Source organism: Thamnophis elegans, chromosome 1 (genome assembly GCF_009769535.1).
Source record: "Thamnophis elegans isolate rThaEle1 chromosome 1, rThaEle1.pri, whole genome shotgun sequence".
NCBI lineage: Eukaryota > Metazoa > Chordata > Lepidosauria > Squamata > Colubridae > Thamnophis > Thamnophis elegans.
Window position 1 is genome coordinate 46,589,450 of NC_045541.1, and position 21,874 is coordinate 46,611,323.

At 39.3% G+C, this 21,874-nt stretch overlaps 2 protein-coding genes across 2 annotated transcripts in view; one reads left to right on the forward strand and one right to left on the reverse strand.

The window, feature by feature from the left end:
- ZRANB3 (zinc finger RANBP2-type containing 3) overlaps positions 1-9,587 on the forward strand; it is a 73,429-nt gene extending 63,842 nt beyond the window's left edge. The window contains exons 18-21 of the mRNA XM_032216782.1: positions 763-909; positions 6,640-7,039; positions 8,170-8,301; positions 8,396-9,587. Of these exons, the coding sequence (XP_032072673.1) occupies positions 763-909; positions 6,640-7,039; positions 8,170-8,301; positions 8,396-8,494 (778 nt within the window). The 3' untranslated portion in view covers positions 8,495-9,587. The remainder of the gene's footprint in view (positions 1-762; positions 910-6,639; positions 7,040-8,169; positions 8,302-8,395) is intronic.
- The window catches only part of RAB3GAP1 (RAB3 GTPase activating protein catalytic subunit 1), a 28,199-nt gene continuing 15,447 nt past the window's right edge, over positions 9,123-21,874 (reverse strand). The window contains 10 exon segments of the mRNA XM_032216794.1: positions 9,123-9,774; positions 13,808-13,910; positions 14,168-14,283; positions 14,526-14,629; positions 14,722-14,820; positions 15,482-15,707; positions 17,862-17,999; positions 19,762-20,050; positions 20,052-20,125; positions 20,416-20,470. Coding sequence (XP_032072685.1) covers positions 9,532-9,774; positions 13,808-13,910; positions 14,168-14,283; positions 14,526-14,629; positions 14,722-14,820; positions 15,482-15,707; positions 17,862-17,999; positions 19,762-20,050; positions 20,052-20,125; positions 20,416-20,470 — 1,447 coding nt within the window. The 3' untranslated portion in view covers positions 9,123-9,531.

The window sequence follows — 21,874 nt, forward strand, 5'->3', positions numbered from 1 at the left end:
GTACAGATGTAACTTTTTCACTACATATTATGATGACGAGCTTGTGTGAAGCAAATGTTCTACAAATATATCATTTCTTTTTCCAGATTTGAGTGCTAAAACATAATTGTGAATAGAACATAAATAGAACAAGCTAAAATAAAGTTTAGCGAAATTAAAAATGCTGAATACATAATCACTCTTAAGACATAACAATCAGAAATTCCTGATAATGTATTTTTTGGGTTTTTTAAAAACCTTGTTTATAACTCAGAATTGAGTAAAAAGTAATGGGGATATAGTTATAAACCTTCAAAATATTAGCAAAGCTTTCTAGCAAGAATAAAATTAAAAAATAAGTCTGTCCCCCAGCTCGGCTGCTGAAATAAAACTTGTAAGTAAATAGATTATTTCTGAATGTTGAGAATTTGTGGAATCCATAGTCATATACTAGAAACTAATTTTCTGGCTACCACGCATACAGGCAAAAACCTTGTTTTGAAATTCAGTATCTGTATGTTTGACCACTGCTTAATACATAGTTCCTTCCCAATAGACTATTTTGCAAATCTTCTGAGAAAAAGTTGAATCCAGAAACTAAAATCTGTTTCCTTGCGAGACATTCTTACTTAACATTAACATTTTAGAAGTAATGATCCGTAATCAATGCTGCAGTTTGCTCTTGGCAGAGAGGGATCACCTTGTGGGGGCCATCTGTTCGAAAATTCTGCATCTCAGTTTTTAGCCTTTGCTCAAAGTTAAGAACAGTGTTTAATATTTTAGGTACATGACAAAAGAAGACATTGCCAGAGCTTCGCTAACAAAAGCTGACAGCAGTGGAGGTAGCGTTCGCATAATCACAAAAACATCCAGAGAAGTTATGAGAGCCCATGGATCCTCTGTTGGAAAAGAAGATAACCATTTTATAAAGTAAGTTTAGTTGTGCTCGGGAAAAGAAAAAAGTGTGACATTCTAATAAAGTGCTTTTACTTTTCTGTTCAATTGTGTCCAGTTCTCAGAGATTGCCTGGACAGGTCCTTGCAGTTTTCTTGCCTACGTTTTTCAGAAGTGGTTTGCCACTGCCTCCTTCTGACAGAAAGTGACTGGCCCAAAATCATCCATCTGGCTTTGTGCCTAAAGCAGAACTAAAATTCAGAGTCTCCCAGTTTTAGTCTGATGCCTTAATCCTTGCACCAAATTGGCTCTGTAATAAAGCAGTTAGACTTGGATAATTGAATATTTTCAGAGAATTCATGCCCAGCAACTTGTGGTGCGTTTTGGAGCCCCCATCTGATAAAGTGAAGTACTAGCACACTGCATTTTTTTAACAGCAATGTTATCAGTTGGAAAATGCCTTGCTAAGAAAATGCCTTCCCAACTTTCCTAATGTCTGTTATATTTTCAGCACATGATGAAAATGTTTCTGATATCTCTAGTATTTAAACTTTAATAGACCTTTTTGATTCTGGTACTCAGTCTGCAGTTGACAACAACATTGGATATGTTATCTCTTTTGGTTTAAAAAAAAACCTAGCCAAATGGCTTGAGCAATTTCTCTTTAAAAATTAGAATAACAGTTGCTGTGTTCTTTGGTAACAAATTCATCAGCTATCATAACCTTTCTCTTTCTGACTTCTTTGTACAGGAAAACATTTTTTATTTGTATGTTTTTATTGTCTTTTCTATTCAGATGATCCTTTGTTGATTTTCTGCAAGAACCTTAAAATCACTTCTTAGTTTGACCTAAGCTAAAATTGAAAAGTCTTTTTGTACAGCGAATTTAACTTAGATTCAAAAGAATCTGACAGGAAACCAGTACTGTGTTAGAAAATGTGTGTAAAATAAGGCTTTATTTAGAGTTATTTGAGTGAATCATTCCTTGCTATACTGTGATAAGCTTTGTATAGCATAAATATGCAACATTTTAAACAATGAGGGCTATGCTTGATTTTTAAGTGGCATGTTAGGAACCAGTGGTGGGTTCCTACCGGTTCAGACTGGTTTGGTCGAACCGGTAGTGGTTTAGTGGCCTGGGTCGCTGAACCGGCAACGAGCCAGGCCTCTCACACACCCCAAACTGGTCCTCTGGGCAGCGCCATAGGTGCCACCATCTTGTTTTTTGCTTCTGCGCATGCGCAGAACAATTTTTATTGCACTGCTCAAGCATGCACGCACAGCGTGCCCAGAAGCAAATCAGCAGTAGTTACTGCCAAAATCCACCTGTTAGGAACTCGATGAATATAAGCAAAGTCAAAGAATGAATATAAGCAAAGTCAAAGAATGAATATATTCTAGTCCAAATAAAATATGCTTAGATTTAATTAAATAGGGGTACTTGTATTTAATAATTTCTGTTCTCTCATTTCACAATAAGAAATACATTATGGCAGGAAGTCTGAGGATTTTTCCAAATGCAGCCCACATAATATGTGGATCAATGTCTATTTCTAGATTTTATAACTTGCTTGGGACCATAGGTTATTCAGTAATGGTGATAATGTTATCCGTTCAGTTGAATCAGACTCTTGGCAATTCTGTGAGCCAGCTCTCTCCACATCTTCTGATTTTGCACTATTTCTTTGAGTGGCTCTATGCCCCGCCAGCTTTGATGCTGTCCAGCCACTGTGTTCTTTGGCAGCCTGGTTTTCTTTTGCCACTAACTCTTCCAAACGTAATTGCTTTCTCCAGTGAATGGTACATAATTGAAATAGGTTGGCACAAATATTTCAATCCTGTGAGGTTGCAATTTAACCAATGCTTTCAGTCTTTTGGGGGTGGGGGGATAATGCTAGGATCAGAATGGAAGATGTCTGGGAGGTAAATGTCAGTTGAATTGCATTTCTCAAAGTCCTGTGGGATGAATCACTGATAGGTTATTCTCACGTCCAATCTGCCCAGAAACTGAGGTTAAAGTTGAGGCCGCTCCCCTCTACTTCCTTTGCATGGCTCCAGTTTAATCAAAGGTCAGTGCTCCAAAGAAAAACCTGGGAAGGAAGGGCATAGGAAAGTCAACACCCCAACCCCAGGACCCTGACTGACCCAACAGCCACTAAAACCTGGCTCAAGACCCTTCATGCCAACAAGACACTCTAACTAGGGTGGGAAGTGACTCATGCCACAGAACTTCGAGAAATGCAATTCAGGTAAGACCAACTGACATTCTCCGAAGTAGCCTGTGGGAGGAGTCATTGATTGGACATACCAAAGCTTGATGTCCATGGGAGGGAATCAATGGGCCTGAGCCTCTTGAATGTCTTGCACTCCCTGCAGTACCCTCCTACCGAAGGAAAGTGTAAGCGTTCAGCCGGTAGTGCCTGATGAAAGGCAAGGGCGAAGCCCTGGTGGCTGCCGTACAAATATCCTCGATAGACGCCTGAGTCAACCAGGCCGCAGACGTGGCCACACTCCTAGTGGAGTGTGCCATGATGCCAGCTGGCACCAGAGGCCTGCATGCTGCATATGCCATAGTGATGGCTAACCTAATCCACCTACCGATAGTAGCTGGTGACACCCTTGCCCCTAGGGTAGAGGGCTGGAAAGAGATGAAGATTGCCTCCGACCCCCTTCTCACATCCAGGTAATGCCAGGACTATTCCCACTGGAAGGCACAGGACAGAAGTCTGGGAGAATCACCTCCTGAGTCCTATGGAAGGGAGAGTTAATTTTAGGCAAGAATGAAGGGTCAAGCCTAAGAACAACCCTGTTGTCGTGAAATGTGCACAGGTCAGCCCTAGATGACAGAACTCTGAGCTCAGAAATGTGCCTGGTGGGACTTCCGGTTAGGCGGGGCCTGAGGTTGTAGTTGGGAAGTAAATATTTGATGTTTGATGTTTGATGTTTATTAACATTTGTAGGCCGCCCTTTTCCCTGAGGGGACTCAGGGCGGCTCACATAAAATCAGGAAGGGGGAATACAAACAATGACGTAGACACATATAATAAAAGTAATAAGCAACATACATTCATCATTCAGGAGGGGCGGCTATCCTTGTCCCCAGGCCTGACGGGCTAGCCAGTTCTTAAGGGCTGTGCGGAAGGCCTGGACGGTGGTGAGGGTACGAATCTCCACGGGGAGCTCGTTCCAAAGGGTCGGGGCTACTACTGAGAAGGCCCTCCTCCTTGTAGTTGCCAGCCGGCACTGGCTGGCCGATGGAATATGGAGGAGGCCCAATCTATGAGATCTAATTGGTCGCAGGGAGGTAATTGGCAGAAGGCGGTCTCTCAAGTTTTTTTTTTCAAAATTCTCAATAAAAAAAAAAAGAAATGTGCCTGGTGGAGGTAATCGCCAGCAGGAAACAACCTTAAGGGTAAGAAACTGAAAGCTCACCATCCTCAAGGGCTCGAAGGGAGCCTCAGTGAGCGCCTGAAGAACTGTAGGTAGGTCCCATGTAAGGAACCTGTGAACCACGGGGGGGGGGATGTCTAAGATTTGTCACCCCCCAAAGAAATCTTAATAACCGGGTGTTGCCCTAGGGGATGAGAGCCCCCCACAAGGACTGTTGCCAGTGCCACAACCTGCCTCCTGAGGGTATTATGGGAAAGTCCCTTCTCGAGTCCATCCTGGAGGAACTCCAATACTTGTGGCACCGAAGCCGTTGTCGGTTCCACCTGCACGGACTGGCACCAGGACACAAAAGAGGACCAGGTCGCATTATAAATGTGGGTGTTAGATTGTCTCCAGGATGCCTCAATGGTCCTGATCACACTGGCTGAGAAATTGGCCGCCCTCAACTGCTCCCGTTCAAGCACCAGGCAGTCAATTGAAGCCACTGGGGCTCCGGATGATGCAGAGCACCTCCCCCTGTGGAATCCTCGAATGAGAAGACATGGACAGGTCTATCAGGTCCACGAACCAATGCTGCCGGGGCCAGTAGAGAGCCACTAGGATCACCTCCGCCCCTTCTGCCACTAATTTTCTCAGGACCCCAGGAATGAGGTGAAGGGGGGAAGCACATAGAGAAACCCTTCCGGCCATCTGCATAAAAGGTCGCTGGCATCTTCACTCTCTGAGTCGGAAACCGGGAGATGAACCTCTGGACCTGTGCGTTCGAACAGGTCCACGACTGGCCTGCCAAACCTCAGTGAAGACTCTAGGATTCAGCTGCCATTCCTCCATGGTCCACAGTTGCCCTGCTGAGCCAGTTGGCTTGCTGGTTCTCCACTTCCAAGATATGCTCTGCCTTCAGTGACAGGAGATGCCGTTCCGCCCAATTCCCCAACTTCGCAACCTCGTTCCGAAGGGCCAGGGAATGAGTGCCCCCCTGCTTATTGACATGGGCTTTGGAGGTGACATTGTCAGGACGAACACATGCTTGCCAGCGACCCGCATCATGAAGTGGCAAAGAGCCAGGTGGATCGCTCTGAGTTCCAGCCAGTTGATGCTTTGTTGTAAGTCCGAGGACATCCAACGACCTTGGGCCAGCTAAGAGTCGAGGTGCCCCCCCCCACCCGAACAGGCTCGCATCAGTTGTTAGCACCAACCTGTCTGGCTCCCTGAACAGGGTGCCCTTTGCCAGAGCTGGAGACATCCACCAACGAAGGGACAGGGGGATCTGGATGTACATGGATCTTGAATGTTGCAGCGCTTGGCCCATCTCTCTGATGAGGAAGCAGTAGCCACTGCAGCTCCCTGGCATAGAAGCAGGCCCATGGAATGATCACAATGCAAGAGATGCACTTTCCCAGGAGTCGAGAGAGAACTATGGGAATAGAATGAGCCCGGCGAATCTGCTAAATCAGCTGTACTATACTGTCGCTACGGTCCTGGGAAAGGAACACTTTGCATTCCATTGTGTCAATAACTGCCCCCAAATGCTGTAGCCTAGTGGTGGGTTTCAGATGATTCTTCTTGAACTTAACTGAGAAACCCAGAGTATGTAATGTCTTCATTGTGAGCCCAATATCCCTCTTGGCCACACCTGGCATTGCCGCCTGAACTAGGATATTGTTCAGGTAGCACTGTAAGCAGAGACGGACCGGAGATGTCCTGCTACTACTGCCAGTATCTTAGTGAAAGTCTGAGGGTTGGACGCTACTCCAAAGGGAAGAGCCCTGTACTGATAAAGGATTCCCCCATGTGAAAATCGAAGAAATTTCCTGTGTTCAGGCAAAATCAGAATATGTAAGTAGGCCTCTGTGAGGTCAATAGATGCTAAGCAGTTGCCATGCTGTATTCCTGCAAGGATAGACTTCAAGGAAGCCATCTTAAACCTGGAACTTAGCAACTTTAAAACGAGTATGGCTCTCCACCTCTCCCAATACTCGTCCAAATTGAAGAGCCAAGCAAATACAGTACTTTTTCAGGCCAAGACTGAGATTAAACTGGAGCCATGTAGAGGAAGTAGAAGGGAGTGGCCTCAACTTTAACTTCAGTCTCTGGGCAGATTGGACGTGAGAATAACCCATCAGTGACTCTTACCACAGGCTACTTCGGAGAAGCATCCATTTTCTTACTTAAATCCACTAACCCTTTGTGCAGTTATCATTTAACCATTTTGTTACCAAATTTCAGACACATAATCTGGGGCTACTCAAATGAGATGACAGAGTACATTGGTTTGCAGATTGCCTACTCCTGCCTAGTGAAACAATGGGATACAAATGTAGAAACATAATCTAGGAATTTATACATTTATTTACCGTATTATCATTTCTGTTTTAGGTTGCCTTCAGAAGATGGGAGTTGCCCAGATGCCAGTTTAGTTTCTGACCAGATTGTTGCTGTTAAGGAATTTTCATCAAGCAAAGGCTATCTACAGGCAGTCGATAATGAAGGGAACCCACTTTGCCTAAGCTGCCAAAAGCCAACAATCCAAGTTGAGCCAACGTTGACATATACCGCCTGGGACACACGATTTTGTTCTCTTAAATGCCAGGAAGATTTCTTCTTCTACACTAATAATAGTTACCTGAGAAGTAAAGTTTTTGAAATAGAACATGGGGTTTGCCAGTTATGTAGGTTGAATGCCCAAGAACTTTACCTTTGTGTCAGAGATGCCCCAAGGAGTCAGCGCAAGGATCTTTTGGAGAAGTCTTGGATGTCCAAACTTCCTTTAAAACAGGTGAAATATGTGGCCAGAATACACAAAATTGTTCTCTGATGGATGGATGGTTTTAGAAACATAGGGGAACTCCTTTCTGATACTCATTAAAGAAGTTGCAGTTGCTTGCATATATCCATATGCCGATGTAAATTCCAATTCCTAAAACAGCCACAATTTTTCCTTGAGGAAGCCTTAACTTCCTCCTTTACTTCTTTTTAAAAAAAGGTATTGGACTTGCATGTGTGAAGGTACTTTTTCTGAATTATTTTCAAAGGCTGAACAATTATATTAAAGCTATTTTCATGCAAAACTGCTATTCATGCAATGAAATAATTACACTACATGGTTATTGTTATGCCGTAAATGTTATGAACATTCGTTATCAGGCCCAAGCATTGAAAGAATAAAAATTGTGTTATTCAAACAGCTTGTAACTCAGCAAGACTGGCTGCTCTCTGAACACAGCAGATGTAAGCCTGGTAACTGTAGTCTTAATCATATTCCTTTGCAAAATGAATTAAATTTATTTTAGCTTTTCAGAGACAATATTGCAGATTAAAACAAGACTAGGAAATATATGTATTTTTTGGGGGGTCTTGTCTCTCAAAAATATTAGGTAATACTAGAATATCAGAATTTATTATTTTATAGGTTTTTAATTACCAGTTTTGAGATAGCCACATATTTCGGATGACAGAGTTTAGCAGCTATCCCATATGAATCAGTTTGAGACTAACAGTGTTATTAGCTGTGCTAGATTTCATTTCCAACTCATTAGGAATATATTTGGATCTCCAATGTACTTCATTTCCTGTTTTTAGAATGAAGGATGGCTATCTTTTTGAAGATAGGCTAACAATTACATAATTATGATGCATATGTGTTCTCTTTTATTATCAGTTTAAAAATTAAGAACAAAGCTGATTTCCAGATGTTTGGTCTTCACAGATGTGATTTGGTGATATTTGAATTGACATTGTGTTTTTCTCAAATGAGCACTGCTATTTTCCTGGAACAATTATTATTTCTGAGGCACATAGCAAATTAATTTGACTAAAAGCAACAAAAGCATATTGGAAGGAAGATATATAAGTATATGACTCATTTCCAGGACATATATGACTGCCACTGATCCTATTTTATTTCAGTTAAATGAAATTATCCTGAACCCAACTGAGGGCCATTTCTGGCAAGTGGATCATATCAAGCCAGTTTTCAGTGGGGGTGGACAGTGTTCGCTTGAAAACTTCCAAACACTATGCACAATTTGTCACAAAGAGGTAAGTACAGAATGCAGCAACAAAATTTCATGAACTTTCAACATTAAGAAATGGATTTCATATGATTTTTTTCTTTTCCTTTGTATATTTTCAGAGAACAGCAAAACAAGCAAAAGAAAGAAGCCAAGTTAAAAAACAATGTGTTGCATCAAAATATTCATCAGACATCACAAAGTTTTTTGTAAAATTATGAAAAGGTTTGATGAAATGGATTTTTGTAATACCTCTTAGTACAGCTCATTAAGAAAACACCATGTGGGAAATGTTTAAAAAGCTACCTATACATGTTTTTTCCATTCTAAATTTCAAATTTAGAAAATGAAGATTTCATTTACAAATTGTTAGCAAGGTTCATGCAGTTATTTAAATCCTTGGTACTGCAGCATTTGTAGTGCATTTTTGTTAACATCTGACCCACAACTGTGGAACTGATTGAAGGGTAGGTTATAATTTGCATAACAATCCTTGCTGTTAAACAAAAGTATCTTTTATAAAATTAAACATGTACATTAGTTCATCTCAAAATAAACTGGTATTTTTACATTAACTTTTTCCTAATTTATGTAGATGGAAAAATACAGAAACCATTTTCGACATATTAATGTAAAAAGCAAAACTGGCAAAAAAACGGGTTTTTTTGTGTGTGTGTGCACGCGCGTCCATCAAGATTAACATTCAAACCTGATAGTTGTCCACCAGGATTTGGTATCATCTGATGCAAGTAGAGGGGTATGATTGTTATATTAACTACCAATAATTTTCCTGACACAATGCAGTATCATAAAGCAGAATGATTTAAATAAGTACATTATTAGCCAGGCCACAATGAAGTGAATTTTATTACATATAGTATGTAAACAATTTAAATCCACTGATTTATTATGTTTCTAATCTACTCACTTTACATGAGCATAAAACTTAACAAGGCTGAAGAGCAGGATTGCATAATTTAATCTACACTTAATAATACACAGTTCTGTGATATTTTCATTATCATTGTAAAGCGCTTTTTAAAAGAGGAATGGATGGCTAAGTAAAGATAAGCAATCCTCCAACATCAATAGGCAAGGGGCTGTCATGGAAAAGATAATAATCCCATAAATGTTATGCATATGAAGACTTTTTCACATAGGCATTACTCTTAAATATTATCTTCATTTCCAGGAGACTGGATAAACATCTCTTTAATGTACTTGCTTGGGTGAAAACGTTGCTGAGTGGTTGTTAAAATCAGAAGAACGTTGTGTCGGATGAGAAGGCACCTGCAAGTCGGAAATCATCTTTTGTAAGAACACTGTACATCCGCTGAGGCAAAGGTTTAGAGTAAGGAGCAGGCCGTGGAACAGTTGTACGTAAAATAACCTCACGTCCTGCAGGGGGTGGAAAATCTGAACTCATTCCAGAATTGAAACGTTTTTCGTCCATAGAGCCCGATCTTTTTAGTTCTTCATCATAGGGCATAATTGGAGCAACCTAAAAGAAAAGGAAGCCTTTTAGTATTGAACTGTTTTTTTGTATTTGTTTTTGAGATATGCTAGCATAAAAACATAACAGTCAATAACTATTAAGTGTGACAAAGCACAACATTCACTGGGATATAAGCTTAAGGAAAAAGCATTTGTTCTATTGAGTTTCTGCTTAAGAAATTGACTAATGCTGATAAAAACCCATAAAATATATGTTCTGCACCCACAACATTATCTCACTGAAATGCCAAAAAGGAGGCTTTAAACTACACACTGATCTGTTCAACTAAGAAAGCTATTTTTGTTATGAAACAACAGGCATTTGTTTGAATCAGAACACTGATTCAATCAAAAGATAAAACTGGACTGAAATTATTTTGCTCTTTCTCAATGGTGGGTTCTGTAACCAGAGAAACCAACTCTAACTAGATCTGGTATCAGGATGTTATCCATTAATCAGACATTTTAATCCATCTATTTTCTGCTGATCCTATCATACCTAAATGAAATTTTAAATTGATTAGAGATACTGTGCTTGAACAGAGTTTCTACTCAACCATCAAACTATAAGTCCTGCTTGGTTCAAATTAACTGTCCAACTACTTCACACAACTGTTGTGTACTACTCTGAAAATTGGGGGGGGGGGGATTTCTTCCAATATTCAAGAGGTAACAATTGAAAAAAGAAAAGCTCCATAGAGAAAATAGCTGCAAAGCAAATGGAAAATAGATTACTATTACTTTTATTCAAGCCAAGTGGAGAACCTATCATTTTATACAATGTGTATTTTAATGCTATCGCAGTTTGGTGCTTGAAATGCAGACATGTAAGATACAGCTATCTTAAACAAGAAAATAAGCTGAAAGTTATACACACACAAAAAAATCCCTCAAGATTCTAAAAACCCATTTGACCCATTTTAACTATTTCCTTCATACTCCGGTGATGTCAAAGGTCATAACTTAATTTTTAAAAATGTCAATGCTTTAATTATGCAAATAAGCAGTAGTTGAGCCATATGCTATGCTGCTAAAGCCTTCATACCCATGCAGCACCTACATGAAGTTAGGCAGATGACCAGAAACAGGGAAAAAACTAGTTACCTCCTCAGATGATTCAGTCAGCTGGGTAAGAAAGAGAATCAATGGTGAAAGGCAAGTCAGAGATGACTCACATAGGGTTAAAGAGAGGTTTTGGAACAGAGGGGCAGCAGCCTTACAATTGGATTTGTTGCTATGCACAGAAACTGATAAATACTCGGAACACAAAACAAATTTAAAACAAACTGATAACAGGACCAGTACAATGTAAATAATCAATTGCATCAATATAGTCAAGTCCATCCGACTTTCCCATGGAGCAATTATATAACCTATTGTCTATCCCAGTTCTGTAATGATGGAGTCAGGACTTTTACATTTACTTTTAGGATTTCTAAAGGGAACTCCAATAAAGATGCATTCTACTTCTATGAATCAAATCACATGACAAGTAGGCAGCTTATGCCAATGTATCCTTTACACATGCAGGAGATTGTGTCTATTTTTTTGTATTAATCCAATGTGCATAATATTAAGGTTAATCAAAGAACATTAAAGGTGGTCTTCAAGTTACAATAGCAATTGCCGTCTCTGCAATGCAACTATAAAGTGAAATGGCAATGGCAATCCTTCCAGTTCCAGTCACTGTTGCTAACCAAATCCCACAATTTTTAGGCAGAGGCAATTTCCTTCTAGCTTCCTACAACTAAAGTTAAGTGGGGAAGCCAGCAGGAAGTTGCAGGTCAGAGACTGGCAGTCAGATAAGTGGCTGCTGCTGAGTGGGCGAGGAAGCAAAGGAGTGCTTGGGGCGGATGCAAGACGTGTGGTAAGGATAAAGAGTGCAAGAAGCGTGGGGAGGATGCATGGAGATGTACAAGCTGCAGCATGGGTTAGGAAGGGTCTGCAAGGGTATGATGCGGGTTGGGAGGGTATGCAAGAGGCAGAGCAAGCATTTTAGGGGGTGGTGCAGGAGATGCAGAAGATATGGGGTGTGTGGAGGTGCAGCACAGGCCAGGTGCATGAGGAGTGAGGAAGAGGTGCAGGACAGTAATTTCAAAGAGTTACTGACTGAATAGTCACAGGTTTCATAGTTCTCAACCTATGACTATTGAGTCAATTAACTCTGAATTATGACGCTGCTGCATGAATTGTGGGGATTATGAATTGGTCTTTGAAGTTCTAGCAGTCCTAGCAGCCCCGTATGCACAGTCCATGATGTGCACCCACACTCATCTGATACATACTGCATCCTGACTCCCACTGTATTGCTTAACCCCAATAACCCTCTTGCAATTTTTTTTTCTGTTAATGACTCTGTAATCCCTTGCATCGGGGTGGAGTCGGGGCAACTGAACAGAGCTGAGTGTTTACTGGCCAGATACTCCTTCTGTCAGCAATGCAGAGTTCACAGCAGATATATACTCATTGTGCCCAGAGAGAGAAATATTTGCCGCTACCTAGGATCAAACTCCGAGCCTCCTGATTGTAAGGTGAGAGCTCCACCTCTAGGCCACTGCACCACTCAAAGCCTATTGCAGAAATGCCTGGATAAATTAAGAGGAGCTACCTATTTGGGGCTTATTTTTAAAAAGCTGTTTTTAATATTAGCAATATATTAATACTGAAACAAGATGTCATAGTAAAATGGATTACAGCAGTTCTCTGTGATACATCGATTTTTGTTCTAGCAAGTAAACCTAGCATAACAACTCATGCTGTTAGGTCCTCAGAAATAATTAAAATCCATTTGAGATAACTACAGATTAACAGAGAAGAAACTATTAGCATTGGATGCAATATCTGGATAACATAAAGATTCATTTGGAAGGATCCAAAAGACCCTGGACAAGGAGAAGCAAAGAATCCAGAAAGATGCTATACTTATCTATTATATCTAAACCAAAATAAGCCACTTACATTAAACTCTTGGTCTAGGAATGAGGAGAACCAAGTTGATATCCCTGCCTATTTATGAATCTTATGGCTGGGCTAGTCACACTTTCAAATCCACCCAATTCAAGAGGTTGGAGAGAAGAAAAACAACCTTCTCAATTAGGTAGTAGAGAAAACAAGAAACAGGTGGGGAGAATTATACAAGTTGCCCTGAATTCCTTGAATTGCAAGTCAGAAGAAAATACAATGCCACCACAGAAGAATTGAAACCAATACTGATTAGGGGAGGTGAGGGAAATACAGCTTAAGGTGACTTCCTGCACCAAACAGTAGTATTTTTTGCTTTAAATTTCTGGTCCTGCACTAGTTATAGTCTACTCATATGGCTCTTTTCATGCGAGCCTCAGCTTGACTATTTTAAATCATTCTGCTAAGGTTCATTTCTTCCCTCTTGTGACCACTCACACTTTCTTAAGTCTTCACTTCGCCTCATACTTTTTCGATTTTTCAGGAACTACCATAGGTAGCTCTTTAATTCTGTCCCCTTGTTCCTGGTGCCATTACCTAATCTATCAAGCTGTTTTAGTCCTGGTCCTAAACCAATGCCACGCAGTGAGATGAATACAGGTACATTTTATAGGCTATCATTGTACAGTATGATGAAATATTAAGCTTGAAAATCATTCACTATTAGCAAAGGCAAACTTGATTTTGTTCTGGTATTCCCCAAAACATTATCACCAATATCACATCTTTTGAATCAATATGCATGAATGCCATATCACATTAAAATATAGCAATTGTTGGAATTTTTGTAAACATTTCATACAAACTACTTCCTGAAAAGAACAGGTTCTACCATTTGTTTATTTAATTGGGAATTTAACATCAAAATTACATTTCAATCCGTGTCTATTTGATGTAACATGGGTTAATTTTTAATTAGTTATTTTAGTTAGAACAGATTATCACAGCTATTTCTCTGGAAAATACACCCGTAAATGTATTATGCAAACACGGATTTTCAAAATCTGGCATTCAAGTATTGTAACAAAAAGAGCAATTGTTTTATAAGTATATTAGAGAAACTAAGCAGTCCATCTTACCCTTTGTGCATTCACAAAAAGCTTGTGAATTATAATACCAGCAGGCCCTCTTCTGGCACCAAGGACTGATACTTCTGGTTGTTCCAGAAAGGAATTTACAAATCTAACAGCACAGAAAGAGTGGGAAGAAATATATCAGCAAAACAAAAATCATTTTACACAGTTTTAAAACAATAACCACTGGAATACTGAACATTGAAAGTTCTCAACCGATATTTACATTCAATAGAAAATTTTCAATTGACATTCTGAAGAAATGATTCAGGTTGTCTTATCTATGATTGAAAATATTTTTTGTAATTAATTTAATTCCTGCTAAGAGAATTTTATCCATGCAAATTTATCAAACAAGTCACTTACTTTTCTAGATCTTTGCGTTCTTCTTCTTTAGTACATTTTTCTATTCCAAATTTTGCTTTTAGAGACCTTGCCCGAGCAATAGTGGCTTCCACATTCATAATTTGACCAATGATTTCCTGGGAAAAGACAAAAAATTCATTTTCTCTACTTGTCATAAGTCATATATTTCAAAGCATCAAGCTTTTATCAGAGCTGGGTTCAATAGAATTTTCCAGAATCGTTCATTCTCTCCTCTCACATAGTTAAGACAACTATATGTAACCTTTTTTTCTTTTTGATTATCATAAAATATTTATTTAAAAGCTAACATTTTTTAAAACAAATTCTTGGACATTATTAGGAAAATGAAATTCCTTACTTCTAGTTTTTTGTCTTCTGGATTTGGGAACCGGAGAACTTTACTGGAATGGCTGATTATCTGCTTAATTATCTTCTTTACTAACCCAATATCTTCCAGAGATTCTATTGGAAGGAAAAAAGCCCATGAAGTAAATTGTAGTAAAAGCACCCTATTTTTACTTGAAACATACAGCCTTGCTTGTTAAGTTATTTACCTTCTTCTTTTACCTTGAGTACGGCTGCATGGATGACACAAGAAAGAAGATGCCTTGCAAGATCAGCTGGTTTCTGAATGGCTAAATAGTGTAGAACCTGAAGATACAGTAAGTCAATTAGACTGCCATAATCTTGCTGCAAAATTGACAACTCTCTCTCAAGGCCTCAAAACTGAATGTTGCCTCATGTCCTTTCTTAAGCATTCAATCCAAAAGCTTCTTTCTCAAGTCTCTAAAGTGGAGGGGCCCACCATCTGAAGGTGCTTCTAAATTTATCAACTTTATTTTTTATTGAAAAGAACATTTTTAATTGAAAGAACATAGCATGCTAGGTAGATGAAAAGGTAACGAAAGGGGCAAAGGCCAAGAAAGAAAAATTCACTGTACTTATTGTTTAAAAAGGAAAACAGGCTCAAGATCAAAAGTAATTGAAAGTTATTCTCTTACTTCATGTTCTTGTAAATAATTTATTTACATGTTTCCACATTCAAAGTGCTTGCCAATTTAGACAATTATATTTCCAAAATGTAACATGCATTATCCAGTCTTACTTTAAAAGTGACCCACATAGTTGGTTACCAGAGCAACAATGCAGAAATTCCATACAAATACATTAAATTAAATAAACTAAGCTAATAAATGAAAGTGCCTGTAATAGACTTTCCACTGTCTATACTAGTATGGGCACTATGAAAGCTTTCAGATCTTGCAAAACTAAAATGGAAATGTCTCAGGAATTCCCATAAGCCTCTTTTTTACCTCTCTGCCTCACGGGTGTCATCAAAAAGGCGCCTCTGCCTCCTTGCTGGAACGGGCTTCGCTGTTTCCCATGCTTCAACCCACATGTTGCTTGGAATCTTCATTCGAGCGCTCAGCTCACCCTTGATGACTACACCCCCACTTTCATCCACGGTTTCCTCTTCAATGTAATCCCGGGGTGAATACCATCTCACAAAATCTTCCAGGCAACAACCAGGGTTGGCAGCCTAAGAACAAAGGGGGGGGGGGGGAGGGAGAACATGCTTATTTGTATATAGGTCATAGTTGTTCAAACTTGAGTGAAGAGTTGTTGTCCTGGGCTGATATAAAATGCATAATACAGTTAATATACATTAAAAACTTCCTTTATTTTTTTATCATCTTGTGGGGCCGTATTAGCAGAAGTTGAGGTGACGCCTGATATGGATTTTCCAGACAATTCTTTTTTGAAAACTAAAAAAGCATAAAGGTCAAAGACATTATATAGTGACACTCTCATTTTTTAAAACCTGAATGCGAAACATTCAAAATGACTGCCCACCTTCCTAACATTGTAATTTTAAACTTGTCTGATGACCCTAGATGTGACTATTGCTTATAAATTTGCAAATGGCTGTATAACATGTATGAATCAGATCTGGGTTTGATTTTTTTACAACTCCAACTTTTCAATGCAAAGCTTATTTTGACCACTGGCAAGTTTGTAATGTATTTAAAATTAAGGTTATCCCAGAAATTGATGTTCTTTAAAAGCTCAACTGCCTTCTGTACCATGAGGGCAGCCTGTAGCTTTTCAGGTGTTGATGAACTGCAATTCCCTGATTCCTTCACCATTGATTGGGAAGGCTGGGATTGAGGGAACATTCCAATCCATTCCAAACTGGAAGGACACAATTGATGCCATGGATATAAAAACAAATGTGTTTATCACCATTTTGTTCTTTAAAATAAATAAAGAGGGTCCAGTTGCCCCAAATATGGTTTACATGGTTGTAAAATGGGAGTCTACGATAGGCTCCAGCTTCTACTTCTGCATATTTTTGAAAGAAAAGGAGGGATTGTTGTCTGCAATGTATTTTATGACCTAGTTTCTCTTCAAGTGTTTCTAATTTTCTATACTGTGCCAAAGAATGAACTACAAATAAGTGTTAACCAGTGGTGGGTTTCAAAAATTTTTAGAACCTCTTCTGTAGGTGTGCTTTGTGGGAGTGGCTTGCCAGCCATGTGACTGGGTGGGAGTGGCTTGCCGGCCATGTGACTGGGTAGGCGTGTCCAGCTTGTAAAATGTGGTGAAAGTCACTTAACAACGCTCTTGCTTAGCAATCAAAATGTTGGCTTAGGAACTCTGGCATTGAAGTGTGCAAGTCTTAAAGCTGTCAAGTTACAAGACCCTTGCACCCTAACCCTTTAGAAAAAAAAACCCAGGGGTGTTCAAACTTGACAGCTTTAAGACTTGTGGACTTCAACTCCCAGAATTCCTCCTCTCGCTCTTCATCTTGATGATGTGTGGACGGGCGGGGGGAGGGAGCTGGAACCGGTTCTAAACGGCACTGTAGATTTGTGGAACCTCTTCTATAGAACCCATCCCTGGTGTTAACATATAATAGACAGCTGCTGTAAGATTTAACATTAATACTGGGCACTTAGCTTTTGCTTCCTTCAAGTTCCAATTAAACTCTACTTAATTCACAGATAAGACAATTAACCAATCCATAAACATATTTTTTATCCAAATAAGCATAATTTGGAGGAGCAAGCTTATCAAATAAAGAGTGAGAGAATGTTGACTAATATTAACACAGACAACTGGTAATAAAAATTTTCCTGAATAAAAAAGCCAAGTAACAAACATGCTAGAGAACCTACCACATTTCTCATTTACAGCATGTATAGTACAGAAGGGAGTCAAAGACTAATGAGTAAAATGGGAAAAAATTGATAGAAAAGAGGAAATATCCTGCTAAATATGTTGTATGAGTTGCTTATGCTGCTGTACAGGTAGTCCTCAACTTACAACCATTTGTTTAATCAGTTTGAAGTTACACTTTAAAAAAGTGAGTTAAGCACGTTTTCACACTTATGACCACTGTAGCATTTTGTAGTCACATGATCAAAATGTGGATACTTGGCAAATGCTTCATATTTATGACGGTTGCAGTATCCCAGGGTCATATGATCACCTTTTGAGACCTTCTGACAAAGTCAATGGGAAGCCAGATTCACTTAACAACTGTGCTACTAACTTAACAACTGTGGTAAAATGGGGAAAAACTCACTTAACAACAGTCTCGCTTAGCAGCAGAAATCTGAAGCTCAATTGTAGTGCTTAGCTGAGGACTACCTGTATTCATTTCATGATGACCCTGGCAATCTGTGCCTACTTTGAAAGATTCCATATCTGACAGCAAGCAAGCACTTTGCATGCGAGCCCGAAGATGAGCTCCTTCTGCTGACGTTCCCAGCTTAGCCAATACTTCGGACTGTTCTTCTAACAGATCTTCTGTCATAGGAGCTGGTTCCTGAACAAGTAGAGAAAGAGGAATTCCTGTTAAAGATTTTTTATCTCGCAGTAGGGAACAAAAACAATGAACAAAAGAACTGAATGTGACTTCCACATGCTTAGAACCTGTTATTCAACCTCTGTATTCTGAAGCCAGATATGTCAGTCCCAAACCTAATACTTTTTGAATGCAAATACAATTCAGTCATTTAACCAACTGCTGAAGTTTTTGCATAATAGGAAATAGGAGAAGACGGAAATGGAAGGTGACAGATCAGCTTGGATTAAGAGAACTTCCTGACTGCAAGAAAAGCCAAGCATCGCATGTAGCGGTAGACCAAGAGGGGAAAAAGCAATAATTGGTTATATTAAAGCTAATTCTAAAGAAATAAAAATAAAACTAGTTTCACTAGTTTTTATACATTTCACAAATGTGGTATATTTTTATATTTATATTTATTTATATAAAAAAGAGAGACAGACACCTGCGAAAAACCAGCCTAGAAACCAGGAAATTGAGTTCTAGTTCTACTTTAGGCATGAAAAACTTTGGGCCAGTCACTCTCTCAGCCCCCAATGTCAGGTAGTGAATTCCTATTGCAACCAATGGATCAACACTCGGTTGATTTGAAAATAGCAGACCCTGCACTTGTGGGAAAATGCTAGAAAGAAAAAAATGGCCTCCTTAGCTACAACAAATTCAATTCTATTCTATTCCATTCCATACTTGTTACTGGAATTTCACATCTGAACATGGAAATTGATTCTCTGCCATTTCTATCTATCTCTAAGAGATTAGTTTTGCAACATTGCAGAGATACTTTCAGCTCCAATTACTCAGTAGACTGAGGGCCTGATAATATTCACAACTTATAAATGTTTCATCCAAAGGTATACAGAAATGCCTTAACAGTTATGTAAAACTTTATATAGATGAGAAGCCCAAACATGTGTTCTTCAATTTTCAACCAAAGTTACAATGGCACTGAAAAAAGGGACGTTTTCAACTTATGACCATGGGCAGCATCCCCTGGTCAGGTGATCCAAATTTGGACACTTGGCTACTGACATGAGGTTATGACAGCTGCACTGTCCCAGGCTCATGTGATCACCATCGGTAACCTTCCTAGCTGGCTTCAGACAAGCAAAGTCAATGAGAGAAACCAGATTTGCTTAATGACCTAATTATTCACTTAATAACTGCAGTGATTCACTTTATTGTGGCAAGAAAGATAATAAAATGAGGTGAAATTCACTTAATTGTCTTGCTTAGCAACATAAATTTTGGCTCAATTGTGGTTGTAAGCCAAGGTATACACCGGTAACTTTGCTGTTGACATTGTGGTGGCACAAGGTTGACTCAGCCTTCTTTCCTTCTGAGGTCAGTAAAATGAGGACCAGGATTATTGTTGGGGGCAATATGCTGATTCTGTAAACCGCTTAAGAAAAGGCTGTGTAACACTATGAAGCAGTATATAAGTTTGAGTGCTATTTCTATTGCTTTCTCTTTTTTTCTTCCCTTTCATTTAAAAAATTTGTTTAAAGGAGAAAGCATTGTAATATGATTACTGCTCATCTCCCATGTTGAGTTTGAACGTTAATCATATTGAATATAATTTTTTAAAACCAAGACAAAATTACATCTGTGAGAAAATGAGATCTATTGTTAAATACTGTTCATGTCCAATAAACCCTAGGAGCCCCTTTTCCCTACCTCAGAAATAGAACTGAACTAGGAGATATGAGAGAAGCAGAAATATTTATAAATGTTAGTCACTCACCTGGGTGACTGGCACATAGAGAGGTTGTCCTGGGTGAAGCAATTTCATAGCACCATGCAGATGCAGACGGCCCTCTGGCTTCAATGCTAGTGTCTCTTTACTACTTTCTTTTGCAATCCCTTTCTTTCCGCCTTCTTGTCCATTTCCTTTAAGCTCCTCTGTGTCACTCAGGCATTCAAAAAACTCTTCTTCACTGTCACTCCAAGATTCCCAAGATCTCCCCACTTCTCCTTTTCTTTATCACTCTCTTTTGGATAGTCTCGATCCACTGTGTCTTTTTGCTTTTCCAAATTAATCACTTTTTTCCCATCATCTCTTGCTTCTTTCTTTCAATGCAACAATTAACATCTGGAAAGCAATCAAACTCCCATCAAGCCCATTGAAAATTCTATCATTAAAGTTAGCAATAGGTATTTTAACAATGGCAATGTTTTGTTCAAATACATAAGAGAAGTCATAAGGTAGCCCGAATTCAAATTTACTATCACAAAAGACAGCATGCTTCTTCATATAATCCTTATTATAAATTTATAGGCTGCCCCCAATCTATAGAACGCTGAATGGCTTACTGGTTACAGTTAAATAGAAATTGATCACAATTTTTCAAATAAAGATTAATACATAAAAGAAAGAATGTGCATTTATAAGATTTACCTGGAGTTTCTGATGTAATAAACAAGATCTCAGATCAGGCGCACTGCTGGTTAACCTAAAAAGTAATTATACTGATATTACTATAGCAATAGAAAAAGAATTGAACTGCAAAACATATAGATGCTGCCATTTTCACAAAAAGCATATATAGGTAGTCCTCAACTTATGGCCACAACTGAGCCCAAAATTATCACTGCTAAGCAAGACAATGGTTAAGTGAATTTTACCCCAATTTATGACCTTTCTTGCCACAGTTATTAAATGAATCACTGCAGTTGTTGTGTTAGTTATATGGTTAAATGAATCTGGTTTCCCCATTGATTTTGCTTGTGAGAATGTTGCAAAAGGTGAACACATGACCCAGGAACTGAAACCATCGTAAATACAAGCCAGTTGCCAAGTGTCCAAATTTACATGTAAAAAATGGTCATGTCACTTTGAGGGTCATTGTAACTTTGGTCACTAAATGAATTCTGTGTTTCCTTGAAAAGAAGACCCTGTCTTATATTTTTTTGCCACCAAAAAAGACAACAGATCTTATTTTGGGGGTGGGTGGGTGTCATCCACTGACTCACCTCACTTGTGCGCGTCACTCCCAGGCTCCTTTTCGCTGTCAGACACTTTCAGAATCTTCTTCTGAGGCTGGCAAGGCTTTGCTGAAGGCCTCTGCAGCTGATAACAGAGCTCCAGATCGATCCAGAGCTTTGTTATCAGCTGCAGAGGTCTTTAGGAAAGCCTTGTAGGCCTTACCGGCTGCAAAAGAAATGGGCTGGCAAGCCAGCCCACACCAGGGCAGGTGTGCAAGGCCTGGCTGCAACTGTCAGAAGGTAAGTAGTAGGGCAGCTCCACCACCCTCATTCCCACTCTATCTTAATTTTTATTCATGGACCCTGGAGAGGACAGGGTCTTAATTAGGACTTATTTGGGGGTAGGACTTCTATTGGGTGCACTTGTAAAAATCAAGCTAGGACTTACTTTTGGGGAAGCTCGCTATTTTCAGGGAAATATGGTAGTTGTAAGTCAAGGACTACCTATATAACCTATAATAAACTTAAATTAAGACCTTTGTGTCACAGTGTAGCAATCTTTTGAACATATCTTGCAAATAAGAAGACTTGGATACTTCATAATTTGTCAACCAAATCTCTCTGACAAAGCTGTTTATTTTAAGCAGCTTAGTATCTCCTTCTGAGCAATCTTTGTAGATGATACAAATGTATCAAGCTTTTTCTCCTTTTTAAGTTAAATAAAAGAAACTGATTGCAGGAGGAGGAGCCAACGTTGCAATGTTACATCGTGCGGACTCGACAGTCCGAATCTGCCGATGACACTTTTGCCCCTGGATGGTCCGGCAGGAACTAAGCCGTCCCGAAGAGATGGTGACTGGGAAGACAAGACCTTGGTGGTCACAGGGACATCGCAAAGTCCCTGATCGACCCAAGGAAAACGCTTCCAACCA